The 24,077-nt window shown below is 43.9% G+C and overlaps 1 protein-coding gene across 1 annotated transcript in view; it reads left to right on the forward strand.

The window, feature by feature from the left end:
- Nucleotides 1–21,056, forward strand: part of LOC121437848 (OTU domain-containing protein 7B) — a 57,391-nt gene extending 36,335 nt beyond the window's left edge. The window contains exons 5-12 of the mRNA XM_041637936.1: nucleotides 1,593–1,694; nucleotides 2,292–2,419; nucleotides 12,098–12,210; nucleotides 12,927–13,054; nucleotides 13,445–13,594; nucleotides 14,068–14,182; nucleotides 15,384–15,468; nucleotides 17,066–21,056. Of these exons, the coding sequence (XP_041493870.1) occupies nucleotides 1,593–1,694; nucleotides 2,292–2,419; nucleotides 12,098–12,210; nucleotides 12,927–13,054; nucleotides 13,445–13,594; nucleotides 14,068–14,182; nucleotides 15,384–15,468; nucleotides 17,066–18,250 (2,006 nt within the window). The 3' untranslated portion in view covers nucleotides 18,251–21,056. The remainder of the gene's footprint in view (nucleotides 1–1,592; nucleotides 1,695–2,291; nucleotides 2,420–12,097; nucleotides 12,211–12,926; nucleotides 13,055–13,444; nucleotides 13,595–14,067; nucleotides 14,183–15,383; nucleotides 15,469–17,065) is intronic.
- Nucleotides 21,057–24,077: the final 3,021 nt, after the last annotated feature.

Here is a 24,077-nt window from a genome sequence, read left to right on the forward strand (position 1 = left end):
CACTGTGAAGAAGAAAACTGACTCCCACCGGTTGTCCTCTCACTTCCACACAGGTGCTGTGACATGCACACATGTGCCATTGCTTACACACTCACACGCTAAGTGTAATTTTTAAAAAATTAGCTACTGTAAAACAGTATGGTAGTTGGCGGTTCTGGGAAGAACTTACGTGTTAGAATATCCTCATGGTAGTTGTGGAAATTGAAAAAGGCCAGGCTTAGTGGTGTGTTCTTTTATTTAATCTCAGCATTCTAGAGACAGAAGAGGCCCATCTGATCTACCTGGTCTACACAGCAAGCTCCAGGCTAGCTATCACTACCTATTGAGACCCTTCTCAAAAATGGAAAAAAAAATCCCCAAGGGGGCTAGAGATATGGCTCAGAATCTGTTCTTTCAGGGACACAGGTTTTGTTTCAGTACTCACATGTAAGCCTGAAGTTGTCTATAACTCTACTTGCAGGAGAGCCAGTGCCCTCTTCTGACCTCTGAGGGCACCAGGCATTCTTGTGGGACATAGACATACATGCAGATAAAACACTCATACACGTAACTTAAATATTAAAAAAGATTTTCAGTTCTAATGGAAGGAAAATTGGAGGTTGGAAGTGGGGACATGGAAAGGGAGTTTTTTCATTTCATATCCATCTATCTTAACTTTAACTCTCTTCAGAAGCTAGCAAGTTATCTAGTGAAATTATAAGCCGTTTTACCTTTTGTAAACTTTTAATTGCTCAAGGAAACACAATTTTAAGGGTCGTTTGTAAACTAGCTCCCTCCTGTAAGGCCTGACTTGGCAATTGTGAGATTGCCATTCACAGTTGAGTCTGATTTACTTGGATGCTTTATGTACTTTTTCTTTTTGATTATAACTTTAATGTCACACTGCATACCTGCAGAGTGCTGAATGATACAGACATATACCATACATAGTTTTTCTTTTGTTTATGATTCAGTTAAGTTGAGCTTTGCTTCCAGTGTATTTACCAGTCTTTTTGCCAGAGTGAAGGATTCAAACAAAGTAGCTAACAGTTTTAGTCTGAGCAATATTGACTTTTGGTGCCAGATTAATTCTTTATTGTACATGCTACCTTTAGCATTATTTTATGTTTATAATATAATGTTCTCTCTGGTCTCTGTGTGCTAGATACCAGAAGTATGTACCTCTCTACCAATTGTGACAAACAGACATATCTTCATACATTGGCTAATGATCCCATGAGACAAAACAGTCCTTCCTTAAGACCACTGATCTAACCAGTCATCCCTATACATTCTAACTGTAAGAAAGACTATATAGAGAGTCACAGAGTCTGGACTTAATGTTGTGTTCCTATAATCTCAGCACTAAGGATGCAGAGGCAGATATATCAGTAGTTCAAGGCCCGTCATGTTTCATGAGATCATGTTTCAAAATCATAATAATAAATAATAACAACAACAGTAATACAGAGCATGCAGTATCTCTATTGGGAGGCTTAGGCAGAAGGGTCATGTGTAACAAGACACCCATCTCAAGGGGAAAAAGAGTAGTTTTATTCCGGGCTGTCTTCTTAATCCACTTCTCTCCTTTTCTCCTACTGTCATGTCTGTAGGGCGTTTGAATTGGTGGGTCAGTGTGGACTCCACCTGTCAGAGGCTGCTTCCTTTAGCAACTACTGGAGATGGGAACTGCCTCCTGCATGCAGCCTCTCTTGGTGAGTCTTAAAAATGGTCTTCCCTCCCCTGTAGAGAGAAAGCAGTTGAGCCAAACATCACGTGTAGGATTTCATCTCAGGTCAAGTGAGGCCTCACAGCAGACTTAGAGAGATGGGCAAGCCTTGACTTGGCTTGTTGTCCTTAGAGATAGACAAGCACAGGGCTGGTTTAGGCTCCATTCTGAGCTGAGCTCTAGGAGTAATGAGCATAGTAAGCAAAGTTTGTGTGGTTATATACATGTGTAGTGGCAACATTATACTTGATTATTCTTCTACTTGGTTCTTGTGACATTGACTTTGGACTCACAACTCCGTATATTTGTTCTTAGCTTTGGAAGGGGTCCCCATTTTCTAGCTCTTTCATGAGCTCTGATACTGATAGTCGTGGTGCCATACCAGTCTTACTGGCTGTTGTGTTTGGTTTGTTAGATTTGCTGAGGAGTAAGGGCTTCCTTTCAGGAGTTTGGGGAATGTATTCTATCCTCCCCGTCCTTTTTTGAGGCCCTGGGTTTGATCCCTGTCATCACAAAACAAAGGCTGGATTAGTAAGTGGAGCTGAATTAATACAGTGTCCTGTGCCTTGCTTTCTCCCCACAGGGATGTGGGGTTTCCATGATAGAGACTTGGTGCTGAGGAAAGCTTTGTATGCACTAATGGAGAAGGGTATCGAGAAGGAAGCATTGAGAAGACGCTGGAGGTGGCAGCAAACACAGCAGAATAAAGAGGTGGGTGAGCTTGGGTGGGAGAACCCTGTTTCCAAAGTCTCCTAGTGCTGGATTGTGTCTTCCTGTGTACTTCTGAAACTCACAGAAAATGCAGGAAATGCCACAGGACAAGTGCCTTCTTATCTACTAAGATCAGCTAATCGAGGCCTGTACCTGCGAGAGAAACCTGTGGTTTCTAACATTGTGCCTTTTACAGATACTCAGTAGTTCTTAGTGGAAGGGTTTTTGTTTTGCTTTGTTGTTTTAATGCACTATGATAATTTCATAGGATTTTTTTTTGAGACAGGGTTTCTCTGTAGCTTTGGAGCCTGTGTTGGAACTAGCTCTTGTAGACCAGGCTGGCCTCAAACTCACAGAGATCTTCCTGCCTCTGCCTCCTGAGTGCTGGGATTAAAGGCGTGTTCCACCACCACCTGGCTTCAATTTCATAGGATTTTTGTACTTCATTTTGTATTATTAGGCTAGATTATCCATCCATCCATCCATCCATTTGTTGGGGGGCTGCATACATTACTACAATGTGTATGTGGAGGTCAGAGGACAACTTGTGGGAGTTGGTTCTCTCCTTCCACTGTGTGGATTCCAGGGATCAAAACTCAAATAATTAAGCTTGGTGGTAAGTGCCTCTATCTACGGAGTTATCTCACCTGCCCTAGATTAATTTTGAATCCTTCTTCTTTTCCCTTCCTTTTCCCTCCCCTCTCTTCCTTCACCTCCTGTTCTTCCCTTCTCACACTTCTCCTTCTTCCCCCCTCTTTCCTCTTCCCTTTTCTCCTTAGCCAGGCTCTTACTCTGGTAACCCAGGCTAGCCTGAGACTCACTACTTAGTCCAGGCTGGCATTGAATTTGCAGCAGTTCTTCTCCCTCAGCTTCCCAATTGCTAGGATATGGGTAAATCACTATTTTCAGCTTCTTCTTAATTCTTAAAAAAAAAAAAAAATGCCGGGCGGTGGTGGCGCACGCCTTTAATCCCAGCACTCGGGAGGCAGAGGCAGGCGGATCTCTGTGAGTTCGAGGCCAGCCTGGTCTACAAGAGCTAGTGCCAGGACAGGCTCCAAAGCTACAGAGAAACCCTGTCTCGAAAAACTAAACTAAAAAGAAAAAAAAATGTTTATTATATGTGAATGTGTGCATGCCATGCCACACATGTGGAAGTCAGAAGACAACTTGTATGAAACAAATTGCTCCCACAGTGTGGGGTCTGGAGATTGAACAGGTTTTCAGGGTTGGTAGCAAGTACCCTTAACTGCTTGCCACCCATGTTTTTAATTCTTGTGTAAATGCTTGAATGTTTTTAATAGTCTACAACTTTGTTCTTCATATACTTAGCTTTGGTTTGATTAAAACATGTAAAAAGATACTTGTTAAGTTGAATTTAAATATTACTGTTCAGAGATTTGGCTGATATTGTGATTACTTTTATATAAGAAATTAATGTTGGATTTTTGTTTTGTTTTTTGAGACAGGGATTCTCTATTTAACAACCCTGGCTGTCCTGGAACTTGCTGTGTAGATCTCAATTATGACTATTAAACCTATTATAGTTACTTTAAAGATAGAGTTAGATTCTGGAACTGTTTATTCAGGAGAAGCAGAAGTAGCTAAGTTCCTTTCTATGTTTTCTGCTCTTCATTTTGGGGCATGTGTGCATAGACTAGAGGCTAGTGAAGGAGCAATCCTTTTATTCATACTTTGGTGGCATAACGAAAGTCTCCCACTGGAAATGTGTCATTCATGATTGTCTTGCTTGAACTTTGATGACTTTATCCCTTACCTTGAGAGCAGGAAGGAGATGACCTGAGATACTTGAGTTTTAAGATACTCATTATTTCCTGTTTCTTCTTATATTGTGTTGAAATTGATGGTAAAACTTGTTGGAAGCGTCTGCCACCTAGTGGCTGTGTGTATTGAAACAGGAAGCCTAGGGGCTGGAGAGGAGCTCAGCTGTTAAGGGCACTTGCTCTTGTGGAAGAGCTCTGCTGACTCACAGCTGTCCATAACTCCAGTTCCAGGGAAACAGTGCCCTCCTCTGACCTCACTGATCACCAACAAGCATGTGGTGCACGTACATACATGCAGGCAAAGTACATGCATAAAATAATTAATATATATATATATATTAATATATATATATATATTTTGGTTTTTCGAAACAGGGTTTCTCTGTAGCTTTGGTGCCCATCCCGGAACTAGCTCTTGTAGACCAGGCTGGCCTCGAACTCCCAGAGATCCGCCTGCCTCTGCCTCCCGAGTGCTGGGATTAAAGGCGTGCGCCACCACCGCCCGGCTAATAATTAATATTTTAAAAAAGAAAAGCCAGACAATGGTGGCGCACATCTTTGATACCAGCACTCAGGAGGCAGAGGCCAGCCTGGTCTACAGGGTGAGTTCCAGGATAGCCAGGGCTACAGAGAAAGCCTGTCTCAGAAAGCCCAGAACCAGCAGAACTAGGTGATAGGGAGAGGAGGAATCAGAGCAGGTCCTCCTGGATGTGTATGAAAATGGCATGAGCATTCCATATATAACTTCTGTATTGTCCTCTTTATTTTCATCTGAAGTCTGTGGTAGTATTTTACAGTTTGCAAATTACTTTGCATTTTTATTAAAGTATTGTCAGCATAGCTCTAGCCCTCATTCCATTTGTTCTGGTGCTGCTCATGTGCCCACGGTGGCCGCATATGTGCTGTCAGGATGTAGCTGAGCAGTGAACTCAGTTTTTTCTCTTTATTTTATTTTATTTTATCTTTTTAATTGTTTTTATTGAGCTATATACTTTTCTCCGCTTTCCTCCCCACTCTCCTCTTACCCTCTCCCATGGTTCCCAATTTACTCAGGAGATCTTGTCTTTTTCTACTTCCCATGTAGATTAGATCCATGTATGTCTCCCTCTTAGGGTCCTATTTGTGGTCTAGCTTCTCTGGGATTGTGGATTGTAGGCTGGTTTTTCTTTGCTTTATGTCTAAAAGCCACTTATGAGTGAGTACATATGATATTTGCCTTTTCTGCGTCTGGGTTACCTCACACAATACAATGTTTTCTAGATCCATCCATTTGCCCACAAATTTCAAGATGTCATTATTTTTCCCCACTGTGTAGTACTCCATTGTGTAAATGTACCACATTTTCCTTATTCATTCTTTGGTCGAAGGGCATTTAGGTGGTTTCTAGGTTCTGGCTATGACAAATAATGCTGCTATGAACATAGTTGAGCACATGTCCTTGTGGCACAATTGAGCATCCTTTGGGTATATACCCAAAAGTAGTATTTCTGGGTCTTGAAGTAAGTTGTTTTCTAATTTTCTGAGAAATTGCCACACTGACATCCAAAGGGGCTGTACCAGCTTACACTCCCACCAGCAATGCAGGAGTGTTCCTTTTGTCCCCATCCTCTCCAGCATAAATTGTCATCAGTGTTTTTGATCTTGGCCATTCTTACAGGTGTAAGATGGGATTTAAGAGTTCTTTTAATCTGCATTTCTCTGGCTGAGGATGTTGAGCATTTCCTTAAGTTTCTTTCAGCCATTTTAGATTCATCTGGTGAAATTCAGTTTTAATGCGAAACAAAATATACTGATAAGATAAACTTAATCTCTCAAAATCAAATCATCACGTGTCCTAAAACCTTTTCTTCTGTTTCTCTCTCTCTCTCTCTCTCTCTCTCTCTCTCTCTCTCTCTCTCTCTCATCAATACGGAGTCTCAATTAGCCCAGTCTGGCCTCCAACTTACTTTGTAGCTGAGAATGACCTTAAACTTCTCATCATCCTCTGAGTGCCAGGATTGTCCATAATTATTGGAGTATACCACTATACCCAGTTTGATACTGCAAATAAAAATCAGGGCTTCGTTAATGCTAGGCAAGCACTCTGCCACCTAAGCTGCATTCCCAACCCCTAAAGCCAATATATCTTAAAGTCATTTGGCTAGATGTTGAGGCATGTCTGTCAGGAGGTTTGCTGTGAGTTACCCAGTGAGACCTTGTTCAAAAGCAAGAAAACAAAGCAAATTATTTGTATTGCTATACATAATCCTTTAATAAAAATTATAACTTCACTTAGCATGGATTTATTGATTATTGATCATATAATAGGCCCTGGGCCGTGTTGCATAAAACATGATTCTTTCTTGTAGAGCACTAGAATAAAATGGACATTTAAAGATATAGAGCAAAAGAGACATAGTGTAGTGTCTTGTTTCCTGTTGATTTTTCAGTCTCACTGGTAGCCTCAGTTGGTTTGGCACCCTCAGGGATCTGCCTGTCTCTTCTTCCTGCAGGTGGAGGTGTGCGCCACTACACCTGACTCAGACATGGTGTCTCTAATAGAGTTCTGTAGAACAGGTGAGGAGAGATCCACAGGAAGGAGGGACTGTCCTGGGGAAGACTCAGAGGAGAGCTTTGCTATGAAGGGTGAAGAATTGTTCACCAGGCACACTGGAAGTGGTCATTACAGGCAGGAGGAATACCTATGGTAAACAATCAGAGTGGGAAGCAGTGCTCTTCAGGAGCAGCCCTGATAGAGGGGAGCCTGTAGCTGGAGACTGTCTCTACCCAGTCCCTCTGGACTGATCCCCACAGCCACTTAGGAAATAATCATTCTGAGGCTTAATAGTAATTATAATTGGCCAATGGCTCAGGCTTCTTACTGACTAGCTCTACATAAAAATTAACCCATTTCTAGTAATCTGTGTATTGCTACCTGCCCCGTGGCTTACTAATAATGTTTTGGCATCTTACTCCTCCAGCAACTGCTGGCATCTCTCTGACTCCATCTTCTTTCTCCCTCTCTCTCTGCTTGGATTTCCTGCCTACCTATATTCTCCTCTGCCATAGGCCAGAGCAGCTTCTTTATTAACCAGTGGTAATAAAATAAAACATATTCACAATATACAGAGGGGCATCCCATATCATCTCCCTTTTCTATCTAATTAAAAAGGAAGGTTTTAACTTTAATATAGTAAAATTACATATAACAAAACAGTTATCAAGCAAGAATTGCAGTTAAAATATTTAGTCTATTTGTATTTGACAAAATTAAATACTCCATCATCTGTTTTATCTTTGTGAGTCTAAAGTTTTATATTTATCTTTTATCTTAACCAAGGAAAACTGTAATTATAACTGTTTAGTCTTCAACTCAATCAAAGACCCCAGAAGGATCTAATATTACCTAATCAAACAGGAAGTGCATTGTAAGCATTTTCCAAAACTCTAGAAATGACAGAGATATCTGACTTCATGGACAGTTGTCCAAAGTTCTTCTGCAATGTTGGGGCCTCCATCTTCAGCCTATAGGCCTCGAGTATCTGGCAGATTTCTCAGTGAAGCAGGAAATTTGAAGGACTGTCCTGCTTATTTTTGCAAAATTCATCAGTCACTTTCTTCTGTGTCTTGTAGAATGTCTGGCAGACTCTTTTATGAAGCAGGAACCCTGAAGGACTGTCCCACCTTGTCTTGGCAAGTTCAGCAGTCATTTTCCTATGGGTCCTGCATGTTCAATTTATATAGCATCTTGTTAAACAGTCCAGTAAAGAGCAGTTTCTTTTTTTTTTTTTTTTTTTTGGTTTTTCGAGACAGGGTTTCTCTGTGGTTTTGGAGCCTCTCCTGGAACTAGCTCTTGTAGACCAGGCTGGTCTCGAACTCACAGAGATCCGCCTGCCTCTGCCTCCCGAGTGCTGGGATTAAAGGCGTGCGCCACCACCGCCCGGCTAAAGAGCAGTTTCTTGCCCAAATGTCTTGTCTCACCACATTGAAAGCAAACTCCATAAGGAACAGATGTTTCACATCCTAAGAATTCTAAGTTTATTAAAACATTTTAAATGCCATATTCTATAGGTCTTTGAAGTGTTTGAAGATTACCTATCTCTCCATCTCTAGAAAACCTGACTAATGTGACGTTTGACTATGATAGATGACTATTCATTTGTATTTTTTACCTATACATTATATTTTAAATGAACTACATAAACATAATACTTTAAACGAGAATAGAAATATACATGTAGAAATAAAGAAAATTGACCTTAAATTTATACCAGTAAACCAAAATATATACCAATGTAAAGTATTTTGAGATTAACAGTTGTTTTTGTATTAAAGTAGATTTAATAATCTACCTTTTTAAAAATTGTTTTCATATCATATCCTCCTTTTTTTCTCTAGAAAGAGATTGACTATGATCGTTAATAACCAACCCCCTTTAAATGAAAACAAACTCATAAATAACATTTTGGGAATTTAGGCGTAGTTTTTTATACTACTTCTGGCTGATTGGGGGTGTTGGTAATCTCATGGGATACTTGAGAAAATTTAGAATACCCTGACTGGGGTATTTTGTGTGGTTGGTCCATCTCAGCCAGCAGCTTGGAAACTGTTTTGGATATTGGATCACCTGGGCCATCACTCCCATTGGAGACCTCTTGGGAGGTCTTGCTCAATCAAACCATGATAACTTGAAAGAAATCCACAGCCTCTTGTCACCTGTGGAAACAAAAGCACAACGTCTTTTCCCATATTTTGAAGTCAAGATATCTGCATGTTGCTTTAGCTTAGCAGCCCCCACAATCAAATGTCTCTCTGTAGTTAGCTCATTAACAGCCAAAATTTCAAATAAAATGTAATAGTATACATAATCCAGATCCTCTGTGATTTTCCATCTTTTTTTTTTTTTTTTTTGGTGTACTGAACTCAAAGATTTTCTTTTAAATTCGAGAGACAACAACATGTGGCAACATCAGAAACGGCATCTCTGACCAGACAGTGCTGACAGAGCAGAGTTCATCACCCATGGAAATATATGGCCATCCGGGTTCAGTCTCTGAGCTGATTGAAGCTCCGCTGCTTGGTGATTTTCCATCTTTATGTGGTTTATTTTTCTTTATATTATTTTTTACTGTCTCTTTAAAGACTTTAATTTTATTTTTTTGTTTTATTTTATTTTTTTTCGAGACAGGGTTTCTCTGTGGCTTTGGAGCCTGTCCTAGAACTAGCTCTTGTAGACCAGGCTGGCCTCGAACTCACAGAGATCCGCCTGCCTCTGCCTCCCGAGTGCTGGGATTAAAGGCATGCGCCACCACCACCCGGCTTTTAATTTTATTTTTTAAAATTATAACTGTCCCCATTTTCTTTCTTTCTTAAGCCTGTGTACATTGTTTAAACATGTTGTGACCTATTTAGAGGGTTTTTTTTCTTTTTTTTTCTTTCTTTCCCTGAATCTGTTTTTATTGTGTATCTGTAATCATTTTCTACCTGGAGAATTTTTAAAATACTAAGCAGGCATGGCTAGGATCAACATGACAGCTTAGACTGTTGGCTCTGCCCTATTGGCTTTCCAACATGGCGGAGGTAAGGTCACCACCAGTTCTGGGAGCCATGGTCACTGCCCGTGGGAAGCAGCAGGTCCATGCCACCATCAGGCAGCCTGTAGCATGCTGGCCATAAACATTTTGTCTGTATGAGTAAAAGCTAATTTCACCATGCAGTGCTCTCCGTGGCTTGGAGACACCTTTGTGTACTGTGGTGGGAATCTGCCATGCTGTGTTCCAGCCTGAATGCTGTGCTGTCTCTGCATCATGGCCTGCCTGCATGAGAGACACAAAGTCTATGCGTTTCAAACCCCCCCCCCCCCCAAGCTTTCTCAGGTCTTATGTGGAAACTTGAGAATTCCACGTTGGTACAACAAATATAGTTTTCCTTGTTAACAAATTCAGAAAAGAAACTTACAAATGAGGTGTTAAGTATATAAGGTTGAAAGATATAAAAAGATAACTGGGTTGGTAATACAAGTTAGGATAGATAGTGAATTAAGTACAACCGTTTGGACTCACCAAGATAGGATAGTTATGGAGTATTTTCTCTCAATTTGTCAATTGCTAATGGATCAGACATTGTTGTTATTGCCTGTATATATTGTATATAGTTATTATACTTATTGTATATAGTTTTTCTTATATTAGTTATAACCTTTTTATTTTAGACAAAAAGGGGAAATATGGTGATATTTTGTTTGTGCGCTAACAAATAAAACTTGCTTGAAGATCAGAGGACAACGCTAGCCACTAGTTAACTACAGAGGTCTGGAGGTCTGTACAGACAGACAGGAAGTGTTATGGCTGGACAGAGAGAGAAGTATAAGGTGGGAGGGGACAGGAGCTTGGCCTTTTTTGGCTGAGGAGTTAGCAAAGGAAGTGTTGGCTGTGGTTTGCTCCTTTGTTTCTCTGATCTTTCAACATTTGCCCCATATCTGACTCTGGGTTTTGATTATTAAGACCAATTAGACTTCATGCAACAGAAGACCCGTGCAGAGAAGGGGCAGGTACAGGAGGTAGGCTTTGTATACCACGGGCAGTAAAGATTCTTAGAATGTCTTCTCAGGAAACAAGGCATTAGATTTTGATCACTGGGGGGAAATGCAGTAGCCTAATAAGAATGGATCTGAAGAATTCAGAAAAGCAGAGAGCGCCGCATTGCACGGCGTGCTTAGTAAGTGTTGACAGAGGCATGCAGGTGTGAGGTGAGTGAAGGAAGAGGAACCTCAGCCTACTCTCTGGGTCTTAGTCTGGGTATCTGGGTGATAGTTGGTACTGTTCAATAGGTAGAAATATCGGAAGAAGGGCTGGAGAAGATGGCTCAGCCGCTAAGAGCACTGACTGCTCTTCCAGAGGACCTGGGTTCAATTCCCAGCACCCACATGGCAGCTCACAACTGTCTGAAAATGCAGTTCCACGAGATCTGACACCTTCACACCAATGCATGTAAAATAAAGTTAAATCATTTAAAAAAAATAAAAGAAATATCGGAAGAAGAATGAGTATGTGAGGAGACAGGACTTTAATTTAAATTCTAAAATAATAGAATTTAAAGTTGCTTTGGATAGGTTGCATTTTTTTTGTAGACAGGTATAGAACAAAAAATGAAAAGGATTTGGGAGAGGGCTGACTCTGGAGTCCTGAGCACCTAAGTGGAGTCATCAGAGGAAAGCAAGGCTCAAATGGTTACCCAAACCCCAGTTTTGTGGTAAGGAGAGTTCAGAGAATAAGAGAAGGCAGTGGTGTGGAAGCTAAACTAGAACACTCAAAGAGGAAAGTACTCAGAGACTGAAAAGAGAGCCAGAGTCCACTGACTGTCAGTTTAGTCAGCCAGGTGATGTACCTTGTGTGGACAGGGTAGTAGCAGAGAGAGCAGAACTAGGAGTCAGATCGCAACATGTGAGAAAGGAACAGAAGATTAAGAAATGTGAGATTACTAGACATGGCAGCATGTGCCTCTAATCCCAGCATTTGGGAGACAGGTGCAGGAGGACCAGAATTGTAAGGCCAGCCTCAATATACAGCTAATTCAATGACAATACAAAAGATTCTGTTTCAGAAAGAAATGAGATAGGGCATGGTGACGTGCCTATAGTCCCAGCATTGCAGAGGCCGAGGCAGGCCAGCTTGGTCTACATAGGGAGTTCCAGGACAGCCAGAACTATACAGTGAGACCTTGTCTCAAAACCAGCCAACCGATTTTATGGGTCTTGACTCTGAAAAGGAGAAGAAATTTGCCTCTGTGTAAGTGTAAACCAAGTGCTCAGAGAATAGAGAGTGGATGTCACGCTGGGAGGGTTGGGATGGCTATTGCCTTTCGAACCTAACCTCTGCTTGCCCGGTGTGCCTTCATTACTGTACGATTTCTTTCATAGTCAGGACTGGTGTATACTGAAGATGAATGGCAGAAGGAATGGAATGAGTTGATCAAGCTTGCCTCAAGTGAACCCAGAATGCATCTAGGTACCAATGGAACCAGTGGTGGTGGGTAAGTGTTTGCAATACTCCAGGCCAGGAGTGTGGGAATACAATGGTAGGTAGACATGCAGGAGCTGCAAGAGCCACACAGGAGATGGAGTTGATCCAGCCAGTGAATAGGTGAAGCTAAGTAATAACAAGAACACATTTTATAAACTTTAGTTAAGCTGCCGAGTAGATGGAGGTCTCTCCTATGACGTGTCTGCTGTGTGGATTGTGGTGGTCAGGAAAGCAGGATGGAGCTGTGAGTTTATGTACTGGATCTTGGATAGAGAGACATGGGAGTTGAATATTAAGGGTGAGTATTAAGAGATGGGGATCACTTCCAGATTGTTGAATGTTTATTTATTTTGTATGTGTGTGCGTGGGTGGAGGAGTGGTGAGTGCTTACGTGCATCACAGCACAGAGGTCAGAACATGGTACCAGGGGCCAGCACTTTCCACTGTCTGCAGTGTGAGTCTCAGAGATTGAATTAGGTCGTTAGGCATTATGGCAAGCTCCTTTATCCTTGTCACCAGCCCCTTACTTCCAGACTGGTAACACCATTTGAACCCCATGCCTTTTTCTTGGACTTCCTGATTGGTAAAGTGGGAGTAGATTCAACCATGTGCCCCAACATAATCTGCAGGGCATTCCTTCCCCTCTTTTGGAGCTGGTCTCACGACTCTTGTTTCTTCTTCTCCCTTCTGCTGTGCCTCCTCCATTCTCATCTCCTGTAACTGTAGAGTGGAGAGTTCAGAGGAGCCAGTATATGAGAGCCTAGAGGAATTCCATGTCTTTGTTCTTGCTCATGTGCTCAAGAGGCCTATAGTGGTCGTGGCAGACACCATGCTGAGGGACTCCGGCGGGGAAGGTGAGTCATCCGGCCAGTCCTGTCATTCTGCCTCCAGACTGTCCCGTTTACAGAGACTTTGGCTGGACAGAACAGAAAGACAGACAAGGAGATATTCAGACCTTTGGGGTGGGTGGGGGCTTAAAATAGTGGAAAATCCTTAAGAGATTCAAATGAAAGCTGTTGGGATTGGGATGGGTGCTCAATTCAAATATGGGATTGAGGGACTAGAGAGATGACTCCACAGTTACGAGCTTGAACTGCTTGTGGGGACCCACGTTGGGCATCTCCAGGGGACCTAGCATTCACTACAGTTGTGTGCATGCCCCCACACAGACACACAGGAAGTGGGGTAGAGAGACAACTGCACAAGGGCCTAACCTTAGTGACAACCTCTGTGGTTTCCTGCAGCATTTGCCCCTATTCCATTTGGAGGGATCTATCTCCCCTTGGAGGTCCCAGCCAGCCAGTGTCACCGATCTCCTCTGGTGCTCGCCTATGACCAGGCCCATTTTTCTGCACTTGTGTCGATGGAGCAGAAGGACAGTGCCAAGGAACAAGGTGAGGGTCCGGTTCTGTCTTGGTTTTGCTCTGTGTTATTTTTACTCAAAAGTGAAAATAGTAGCTAAGAAGGAGGAAACAAGTCCAGACAGTGCCAGCTTTTGTTTTTTAAACCAAGCTATACAATATTGCCAAGAGTTTTTAGCTTTAAAAAGTGGGGGTGGTTTGGTGAAAAGGTGTGTCTGTCCCTGTTCTGGAGTAAAGGTCTGTTCTAAGGCCTACATTGCTGCACCTGTCTGCAGAAAGTAGTCTGGTGCTCTGGCAGAAGTCCAGGAGATTAATAGGCTAAATTGTGTACTGAGTGGTGAGGGGAAGTCCTTCGGTGAGGGGAATGTACTTCACTTCTAAGGGTTGAGGGTGGATGAAATACAGTCTGTCACAGGCCTACATATGAGTCAGTGAAGTCAATGCGTGTTCATTTGCCTTCTGTGCTTCCCAGAAAGACTTCTTGACATGTGTTTTTCCCTCCCCAGCTGTGATCCCGCTCACAGATTCAGAGCATAAGCTGCTGCCCCTGCACTTTGCTGTGGACCCAGGAAAAGGCTGGGAGTGGGGCAAAGATGACAATGACAATGTCCGATTGGCCAGGTGAGGCGAGTTTAGCCTTTCCGTGTGCATTGTAGCTGCGCTTTCTTCCACGTGCAGTGGCCATGTACAACGCTAGGACAGTCACATCCTTGGTCTGGGCTTACTGGAAGGGGGAGAGAAGACGGAAGGCATGCCGGGCATTGGTTCACTGGGCTTTTGCAGCTGCTTCTTCTTCCTTTTCTTAGAGCAGGACAGATGTTCCTGCTGATACATCCCAGAATCCTCAAACAGTGCTCAGAAAGGCAAGACACCCAAATTCCATTTGATTCTCCTCCCCACTTCGGTTTTTTGAGACAGGGTTTCTCTGTAGCTTTGGAACCTGTCCTGGAACTAGCTCTGTAGACCAGGCTGGCCTCAAACCCACAGAGATCCGCCTGCCTCTGCCTCCCAAGTGCTGGGTTTAAGGCAGGTGCCACCACTGCCCAGCTAATTCCTTTTGATTCTAAGCCAAAGCAGAGGAATTTTAAACAAGTGGCCAAAATAGTCTGCTCCTAAATTTCTTTTTGGTGTTTAGATAGCAAGGAAGATGTGTTCTTTCTCATCTGCTTCTCAAAGCTGCCTCCTTGTGGTCTGGTAGCATCTTTTCCCACTTCCCTCCACACCTGCAGAGATGTGGCTGTAAACACAGGTCCCTTACATCTTACCCAGTGCCTCCCTTTGGGAGCTGCCTGGGAGGGTTTGATTTTAATTTCTAGTACTTTATTTTTTTTAAAAGATTTATTTATTTATTCTGTGTACAGTATTCTCAGTATTCTGCCTGCAGGCCAGAAGAGGGCACCAGATCTCATTACAGATGGTTGTGAGCCACCATGTGGTTGCTGGGAATTGAACTCAGAACCTTTGGAAGATCAGGCAGTCTTAACTGCTGAGCCATCTCTCCAGCCCCCAAGTCTAGTACTTAAAAAAAAAAAGTTCTTAGAACTGAGCATTGTGGGTGGGCCATATCCCACATGGCACTCAGGAGGTTGAGGCAGGGGAATCACTGCAAGTTCAAGGCCAGCCCAGACTACATGAGTCCCTTCCGTTAAAACAAAAGGAAAACCAAAAGCTATAGTCCTCACTTGATTGTCAGAATCTGCCAAATGATGTCACAGCAGTGACAATGACTGCTGTCTGGTATCTGGACACTGTTGAGTCCTTTCCAAAGGACTGCTTGCCTTTGAAGTAATAGCTGTTTAATTTTCTTCCCTCCTTTTCACAGTATAATTCTGTCCCTGGAGGTCAAATTACATCTGCTGCATAGCTATATGAATGTGAAGTGGATCCCACTGTCATCTGATGCACAGGTGAAGGCTGCTCCCACCCATACCCTTTGTGTCCTCACTGTCAGTGACAGGAAGAACAAGGAGAGCCCGTGAGCTCAGTTAGAATCTGTTGTAGTACAGTTGATGATGACGGCAGAACATGCCCTTCTCCTCTCTGTCTTCAGTCACTCTCTGCTTCCTTATTTACTTTACTCTTTGACTCCGTGGAGATTGAACCCAGGACCTCTACCTGCTGGTGTGTGCTTCACCACTGAGTGACATGCCTGGCTCCAGACTCTGCTTCCTAATACTAACCTACACTCCTTAAGAAACCTTTCTTCTTTTTCCTCTAAATAACTTGAGATTGTCATTTCTGTGTCCTGCCCCTCACTCCTTGGATAGATCTTTTTTGGGCACCAGAAAGAGAGCCAAAGATTCCTGGTCACAAGTTCAGGAGCAGAGGCAAAGCTGTGAACTCCGCAGATGGAATCTACAAAAGCAGTGCTCAGGCCTGGGCGTTTGTGCTTGGCTAAGGCTTCCTTGAAACGAATTCTGAACAGAATTGGACATAGACAGACTTGTAATAATGAGCATACTGGTATCTGCAAAAAAAAATTTCCAGCTAGGCAAAGTAGCAGATACCCTTAGTCCCGGTGTTTTGGGAAACTGAGGCAAGGGGATTATGAGTTCTAGGCTACTCTGGATGGTGTAACAAGACCCCATCTCAAATGAAAGAAAGAAGTAAAGAGAGGAAGGAAGGAAGGAAGGAAGGAAGGAAGGAAGGAAGGAAAAAAAGGAAGGAAGGAAGGAAGGAAAGGAAGAGAAAAGGAAGAGAGGAAAAGGAGGAAGGAAGAAAACGCCCCTGCTCACCCAGAGGCCATGCATTACAGTGCCTCACTGCTGTGAAACACTCAGGTTCCCTCTTGAATCTCCTCATTACAGAAGGAAATCAGACTTCAGTGAGTGATGGAAAGTTAGATAGTAGATAAATATCTTTTCTTGGCCCATGACCATCTGGCTGAAGCCAGAAAAGACAGTGGCTTCTTGAGTGAACTTTGTCATACTAGTAACCTTCTCTGGAGCTAGACAGATGGGGTTCATGGTGCACTTGCCACCTGTTCTAGTTTGCTACCTGTTGCTGTGGTAAAGATCATGACCAAAAAGTTGATGCGGGGAGGAAAGAGTTTATTTGATGTATGTGTTCTGATAGCACTCCAGCATTGTTGTAAGCCAGGGCAGGAACATAGAGGCAGGCACTGAAGCGGAGGTCATGGAGGAACGCTGTTTACTAGTCTGCTTTCCTGACTTCTCTTACACAACCCAAGACTACTACTCAGAAGCAGTACCACCCACCGTGAGCTGGGCCCTCCAACATCAGTCACTAATCAAGAAAAGGCTCCTCAGACTTGCCAGCTTGCCAGAATGATGGGGCAGCTCTTTAACTAACATTCCTTCTTCCTGGATGACCCTAACTAATATCAAAGTGATAAAGGCACTAATCAGGATAGTACCCTTTTTTGTGTGTGGCCAATAGCAGAGGTGACAGGGAGCCCTGTAAACTGTTAGATAGGTTCCGTGCCTGTGGGAACTTACCCACACCAACCAGTGAGGTAACTGTCAATGGTGCTCTCTGTTACAGGCTCCTCTGGCCCAGCCAGAGTCCCCCACAGCCTCAGCTGGAGACGAGCCCAGATCCACTCCTGAGTCTGGAGAATCAGACAAGGAGTCAGTTGGCAGCAGTTCTACTGGCAATGAGGGCAGCAGACGGAAGGAGAAGTCGAAGCGAGACCGGGAGAAGGACAAGAAGAGAGCAGATTCTGTGGCTAACAAACTGGGCAGCTTTGGCAAGACCTTGGGCAGCAAGCTTAAGAAGAACATGGGGGGCCTGATGCATAGCAAGGGCCCTAAGCCTGGAGGACTGGGGAGTGGGTCTGGAATAAGCAGTGGTACCGAGACACTAGAGAAGAAGAAGAAGAACAACTCATTGAAGAGCTGGAAGGGTGGCAAGGAGGATGCAGCTGGGGATGGGCCTGTGTCAGAGAAACCCTCGTCTGAGTCTGCTGGCAATGGAGGGAGCAAGTATAGCCAGGAAGTGATGCAAAGCTTGAGCATTATGAGGATTGCAATGCAAGGGGAGGGCAAATTTATTTTTGTTGGAACTCTGAAGATGGGCCACCGGCACCAATATCAGGAGGAGATGATCCAGCGCTACCTTGCAGATGCTGAGGAGAGATTCCTGGCAGAACAGAAGCAGAAGGAAGCTGAGAGGAAGATCATGAATGGAGGGTTAGTTAGTGGGCCTCCTCCAGCCAAAAAGCCAGAGCCAGATGGTGGGGAGGTCCCGCCCAGTGACCCCCCAGCAGAGTCGAAGGCACTGGCATTCTCTGCTGGTTACCCTGGGGGCTTTACTATCCCGCGACCTTCTGGGGGTGGAGTCCACTGCCAGGAGCCCCGCCGGCAGTTGGCAGGGGGCCCATGTGTAGGTGGCCTTCCACCATATGCCACCTTTCCCAGACAGTACCCTCCTGGGCGACCCTATCCCCACCAGGACAACATCCCATCTCTGGAGCCAGGCAAAGATGGAGTTCACAGGGGTGCCTTGTTACCACCCCAGTTCCGTGTGGCTGATTCCTATAGCAATGGCTACAGAGAGCCTCCTGAGCCAGATGGATGGGCTGGAGGTCCCCAGGGCATTCCCCCAACCCAGACCAAATGCAAACAACCGAACTGCAGCTTCTATGGACACCCGGAGACAAACAACTTCTGCTCTTGCTGTTACAGGGAAGAACTGAGGAGGGGGGAACTGCTGGCGCATAGGTTCTGAATGGGTGGGACCTGGCGGGAAGGGGCTAAACAAAGAAAAGTTAAGCTCAGCTCTGGCTCATCAAGACCCGGCCCCTGTGTTGATGGGGCAAGTGCAGAGTGTTTGTGGGAGCTGGAGTGCTGGCAGGCTGGCGAGAGCAGGACAGGGCTAGTCCTACCTCAAGGGCTGTACTACTCTTACGCAGTTTGGCTTGAGACTGCAAGACAGAAGGGGAAGACTATCTCATAACCTCTTGCCCTATTCCAGGGCCCAAGGGAAAGTGGGGAAATAATTGGTGTGTGTGGGTGGGAGGTGGGTGGACATCTTGTGGGAGGAACCTGGAAAGAAGGTTTTCAGTCAGTTAAGGAAAAATAGACCAAAGTTCATTGACTTTAGAAAAAAAGCACATGATGATGGAATTGGGAGCATAGGGCGAACCTGAGAACAAGTTTGATCCTGGTCTAAATTAGGTAGATGTCAGGCATGTGTGCTTGGCCTACTTAGAAAGGGTATTTAAATCCCAGTGAGTGGAAATAGGAACCTTCAAGGGGGATTCTTTGCCTCGTAAGTGTTATGTTCTTCTAGATAGTCATCTGTCATCCATTCTAGTTTTAGGGGAGATTGTCTATTGCCCCCATCTTTTCCTCATCCATTTTGAGGACTAAGTTCAGCTAAGTTTTAAGAAGTTGTGATTAAAAAAAAAAGTTTTTATTTTAAAAGCAAGTCCCTTTAGGGGGAGAGGAGGGTGGTAAGAGCAGCCTTGTGTGTGGGCTTCTCTTCAGGTGGGTGGGTACAGAGGAATCTATTTTTAACTACTTAGCAATAACTATATGTGGGGTTTGAGTGCACTGAGGAAGGCGGAGGAAGGCCAGACGCTCGGCCAGACTGTTTGAAACAATACCAAAACCCTATACAGAGTTCTCGTCCTCTGCGGCTGCCTTTCTAGAGAAAGCAGCTTAGTGTACTAATTTTTTAAAGAAAAAGAAATAAGATCCTGACAAAAAAAGAATTAAAAATTACTTACTCCCTATCCCCATTTAAGCGATTTTTTTTCTCCTTCCTGTCTATTGCTGGAGAATGAACTTAACATCCTGGCTTCTTTTGTTAAGCCATAGCTGACCTTAATCTATGGTTAGTTTATTAAAATAATAAAAATACTTTGTAAGAAGAATATTTTTGATATTAGGGCTGGTATTGAAGTGTGGGAAAGGGCCTTTTATAAAGGTAGCTAGAGAAATATATTTTAGTGAACCGTAGCCACAGGCCCAGATTAGCCCAGTGAGCGGATCTGCCTTTGGATTTCTCCCTTTTCCTGAGCCAACCCTGTTCTCCAGAGGGGTGGAGTGGCCCCAGTGGTGAGAGCGCCCTTGCAGTTTGCACAAAGCACAAGTCTGGACAGCTTATGCTCTGACCAGAGCCATTTCTAAGAGCTTTAAACCAGAAGACTATCTTTCACCAATTGTCCTTTTTCCTTATATTTTTTTTCTGGGGGAAAAATCATCTATGCAATTGTGTACACTTGTGGCTGCATATGACAAAGAGGTGTGTCCGGAGTGTTAACTGGACTGTGCTCTGGGCTTTGATTTCTTTGCTGAGTGAGGGATGTCATCACCCACTAATGGAATGTAATTCTCACATTTGATCTAAGTCACAAATGGCTCTGTGTGTGTGTGTGTGTGTGTGTGTGTGCGTGTGTGTGCGTGCGTGCATGCTTGAGGAACCCTTGTCTACATGCTTCTTCTGCCTGGTTAGGAAAATGGTCACACCTCGCCTTGATAACGAAGCTAGTCAAAAATTTCTCAGTGAAATTATTTAGTTTTTCCCCTCCAAAAATTTGAAAGTCACTCACTTCCATATCTACCATATCTGTTGATTTAATAATTTCCTATCGTTATTTTTAGGCAATTTTTTGTTTGTTTCTTTGATACTTAGTCCTGGCTGGCCAGCCTGGTACTTGCTATATAGACCAGGCTAGCCTTCAATGCATAGCCATCCTCCTGCCTCAGTCTTCTGAATTGTAGGATCTAGGCATGAGCCACCACGCCCAGGTTTCTTTAAGCTGGAACCTAATATAGGACAAGCATTTCTGACTGGTGTATAATTTAAAGGTCTATTCAAAAATTGAGGGGTTTTTGTTTTTTTTTTGTTTTTGTTTTTTGATAGGGTCCTACTCTGTAGCCTAGGCTGGCCTCAAATGTATGACCCTCTTGCTTCAGCTTCCCAAGTGCTAGGGTCACACCGTCAAGTATAGAAACACAATATAAAACCCAGATTGACCAAAACATCAAAATCTTGGGATATAACAGGAATTGGTATTAAGGTAAAGAAGTGAGCCCTGAACTGAACAACTATGAGGACAAATCCTATTTAAATTTTGATACGTTCATAAAGTTTGTTCTTTTTAAACATTTTTTGATTTTTTAAAAAATATTGCATCAAGATAGTATTTATCTTGATTCCTGGGTTTTAAGCACTCCTTCAGTTTTTCTCCCAAGGTGAATGAATGCCTGTGCCTTGTTCTCATCCCTTTAGACTTGTCCCGGTTCCTGGAGTTTGAATGACACTGGTGAAGCCTTCACCAGATGAGCCTCTCCCTTCTGACACTACAGACACCATGGTGTCCACTGCTCAGTCATTCTCCCATACCCTGCATAGATGCCTGCCTAAGTGGATAGGAACAGAGAGCCTGGCAGGGGTTTTCCTATCAAGTAAAACAGGGGAGTTGCTCTCCTTGGACTGCTGTGTTTGGACTTGATATGTTATTAGATTGTATTTACCACTCTTGTTTTTAAAAACTGAGGACAAATGAAGAGAAACAGAAACCTTGTATCATGTTTGTTTTTATTCATATGGTACCCAATCTTAATTGTTTGCCTTTCCAAAGCAAAAATAAAAGGAAGTTCCAGGGAAAGGGAAGGGTGTTCTAAGATGGTGTGGAAAATGGGTCTTAGGCCCTTTAACTTCTTGTTAAATCTGTTTCAATTGGGAGGATGACACCAAAAGGCCTCTCCATTCTCTGAAACATTCTTTTTTAAAATAAGGAGTGGTGGACTTTATTTTTCATTCTTTTTGGGGGTGAAGGAGGGGTTGAGTAGGATGGAATTAATAATGTCTAGAAAACAAAACCGATACGGACCGGCCTGTCTTTTGGGATAGACGAGCCCATGCAATTGCTGTGGTGGGGAAAAGGGAGGGAGGACCATGTGGGGGCTTTCAAGTGAGTAGAACCTCCCTTGTTTAGGAGGTCACATGAGTGACGGAAGGCAGACCCTGTATCCTTAGATGAGGCATGGCCTCATCTCTCAGGCTTCCATTTAAGTGCAATTATTCCTGTCAATCCAGGGCATCTGGGCTTCTGCTGAAGTGGGATGCAGAGAGGAGATCTTCAGGGTTCTTATTTTTCTCCTTTCACTTAACATGGTTGCACTCTCCACCCTACATTCTGTGTTCTCAGCTTACAGCAAATACACCAGAGGGCCATCCTCCACATCCTTCCTCTTAACTCATGCTGGCTTAATTGAGAATTGCAAAATATTTCCTCATACTGTTTTATAAATAATATAAATCGTATCTTTTTATTTAGTTTTTAAGATGCAATTTCTAAGAGTGACGGATGGTGTTAAGTTCCCTGCTGTGCCTTAAAGTAGAAGTACCTTCCTCGCTATAGGCTTCCAAAGGCCACAGACCAATAAAGCAAAAATTAGCATGATTTTATATTGTACACTTGGGAGGTGATCCTGAGCCCAGAGAATGGAGCTGGTTCTCTGAGATCTGGCTCTTGCCTTTCTTCCTTCAGTCACATGCCCAAGGTTCCAGGCACTTTGTTTTTCCTTCAATAAAGGAGCATTTGGAAATAATTGTGAGTTACTCAGACACCTCTGGACTGTGCCCTCATTTTCCAAGGAGGCAGTATCAGCCATATAGCCATAGGTGAATTGGAAGCCATTTTCTGGCTTAGAAACACATGTACCCCAGAGTCTCATAATTTTCTTCTTTCCCTCCATCTCCAGTTGCTGATTCAATGAGTCATGGAGGCACTCTGTCTCTTTTAATGTTTTGCAGACTTAAGCTGATTAACTACCACGCTTCCCTGTAGAATTCCTGTGTCTGCTTCCTCCATTGGCTGTCTGGGTTGGGGGCAGCAGAAGTGATGGAAGCTGTCTAAGGAGTGGGGTGGGAAGGACCTTGGCCTCTTTCTGTGTTTATAACTGGATCTGTGATTCATCCTCTGAGTCACTCAGCTCCACCTCCCTCCTCCGGCTGCCCCTCCCAACAGCCCTTGCTCCTGGCACAAACGTGTAACCAAAATAGGGGTCTGAAAATGAAAAACTGATAGAGCTCTTTGCCCCTCTCTGCCCTTTCCATCCCATGGGCTTCTGGGTTTGTGCTGCAATCTTCCGTTACCTAACCCACGGCTGCTACCCCTTTCGCATTTCTGGTTAGGTGATGATCCAAATCACCCAATTTATTTATGGTTTCTCCCAGTTCTGACTATTCCTTCCTCTGTATTCTGCTGCTCCCATACCTTGAGGTATTAAAAAATAGAATGAGGCTCTCTGAAGGAAGAAGGTGGGGTGAGGAAAAGTGGATCGTGGGATTTTAAACCATGGGGGTGGGGCACACCTCTCTACCTGCTGCGTCCCTCTTACAGCCCGTACTGTATTCCACAAGACATTGAGGTGTGGGGCGGGGTGGGGGTGGTGGTCAGCGGCCTTTTGGATTCCTACAGTCGGGCTTCTGGGGCTCTTGCTAGCAAGTACATACCTGTTTGTTCCAGACTGACTCTGCTCGGGCTACCTTCACTATTTCCACAGTTGCTGCCAACCCTGGGAACTTGGGAAGCTGAGGCTGGAAGGATGTGTGCTGTGGGGAGGGGAGTATTGGGTGTCACGGCCCCCACCTTAGGATTGCTGCCTCTGTACAGACTCAGAAACAATAAAACAGCAGCTCATTAACATCAATTTTGTGTTCATTTCCTGTCTTTTCCGTGTTAAACATGCTGCCCTCGAGTTGCCTTCCCCACCTCCATCTCTGTTCCGCGTCTCCTAGCACCCCACCCCCATCTTTGCTCCTTGAGTTAAGGAAGGAGGGGGCTATGTGATCCTGGAGCTGAAAGAAGGTTTCCAACCCTTAGCTTTCAAAGTCCAGAACATGAATCATTCATTAGGAGATCTGGTGACTGGGTTGGGAGGGGAGGAGGCAGGGCTTTCCAGGGGAATAGGTGAAGGCGGGAACAGGGAGGTGCGCTTGCTGTGCGTAAAGGCTGGATTAGATACTATGAGTTTTTCCTGTGCTTTCTACCCGCCTCCCCCCTCCTCCGCCCCACTGCCGAGATTTGCACGCCAAAATACCTGTACTACGTCTGCATCCTAGACGCACCAACTTCCGCCCACTCCACTTGCCCCTCGGCCTGTCACGCTCTCCGGAAAGGACACAAGGTCCTGTTCCCATTTACATCCTCTTCTCAAGCCCTGTCGTTAGCTTGTCGGTGAAGGTTGAAAATCAAAACACAGGCCAAAATAACATAATCACAAACCCATAAATAAACCAAACAAAACACTTGAGTTTCCTAGTGTTTCGTTTCCACTGAAACAGTAGAGCTAGCACAAAATGTTTCTATCTAATAATTGTATTACTGCCTCCACACTTCTAATATTCATGAACAGAAAAGGGACTAAAGGGACTAGAATGTGGGATTGGGTGAAGGAAATTTGGGTATTCCCCAGTTACCCCATTTCTCCCATCTTTCTTAAGGTCCTCCATTTCCTTTCTACTTTCCAAAAAATTGTGCGTATTCTCCTTTAAGGGGTTGGGCATCTCGCCTGTCCTCTTTAGACTCACCGAAGTT

Source organism: Microtus oregoni, unplaced genomic scaffold (genome assembly GCF_018167655.1).
Source record: "Microtus oregoni isolate MIOR12 unplaced genomic scaffold, Mior012 000054F_ref0000373, whole genome shotgun sequence".
NCBI lineage: Eukaryota > Metazoa > Chordata > Mammalia > Rodentia > Cricetidae > Microtus > Microtus oregoni.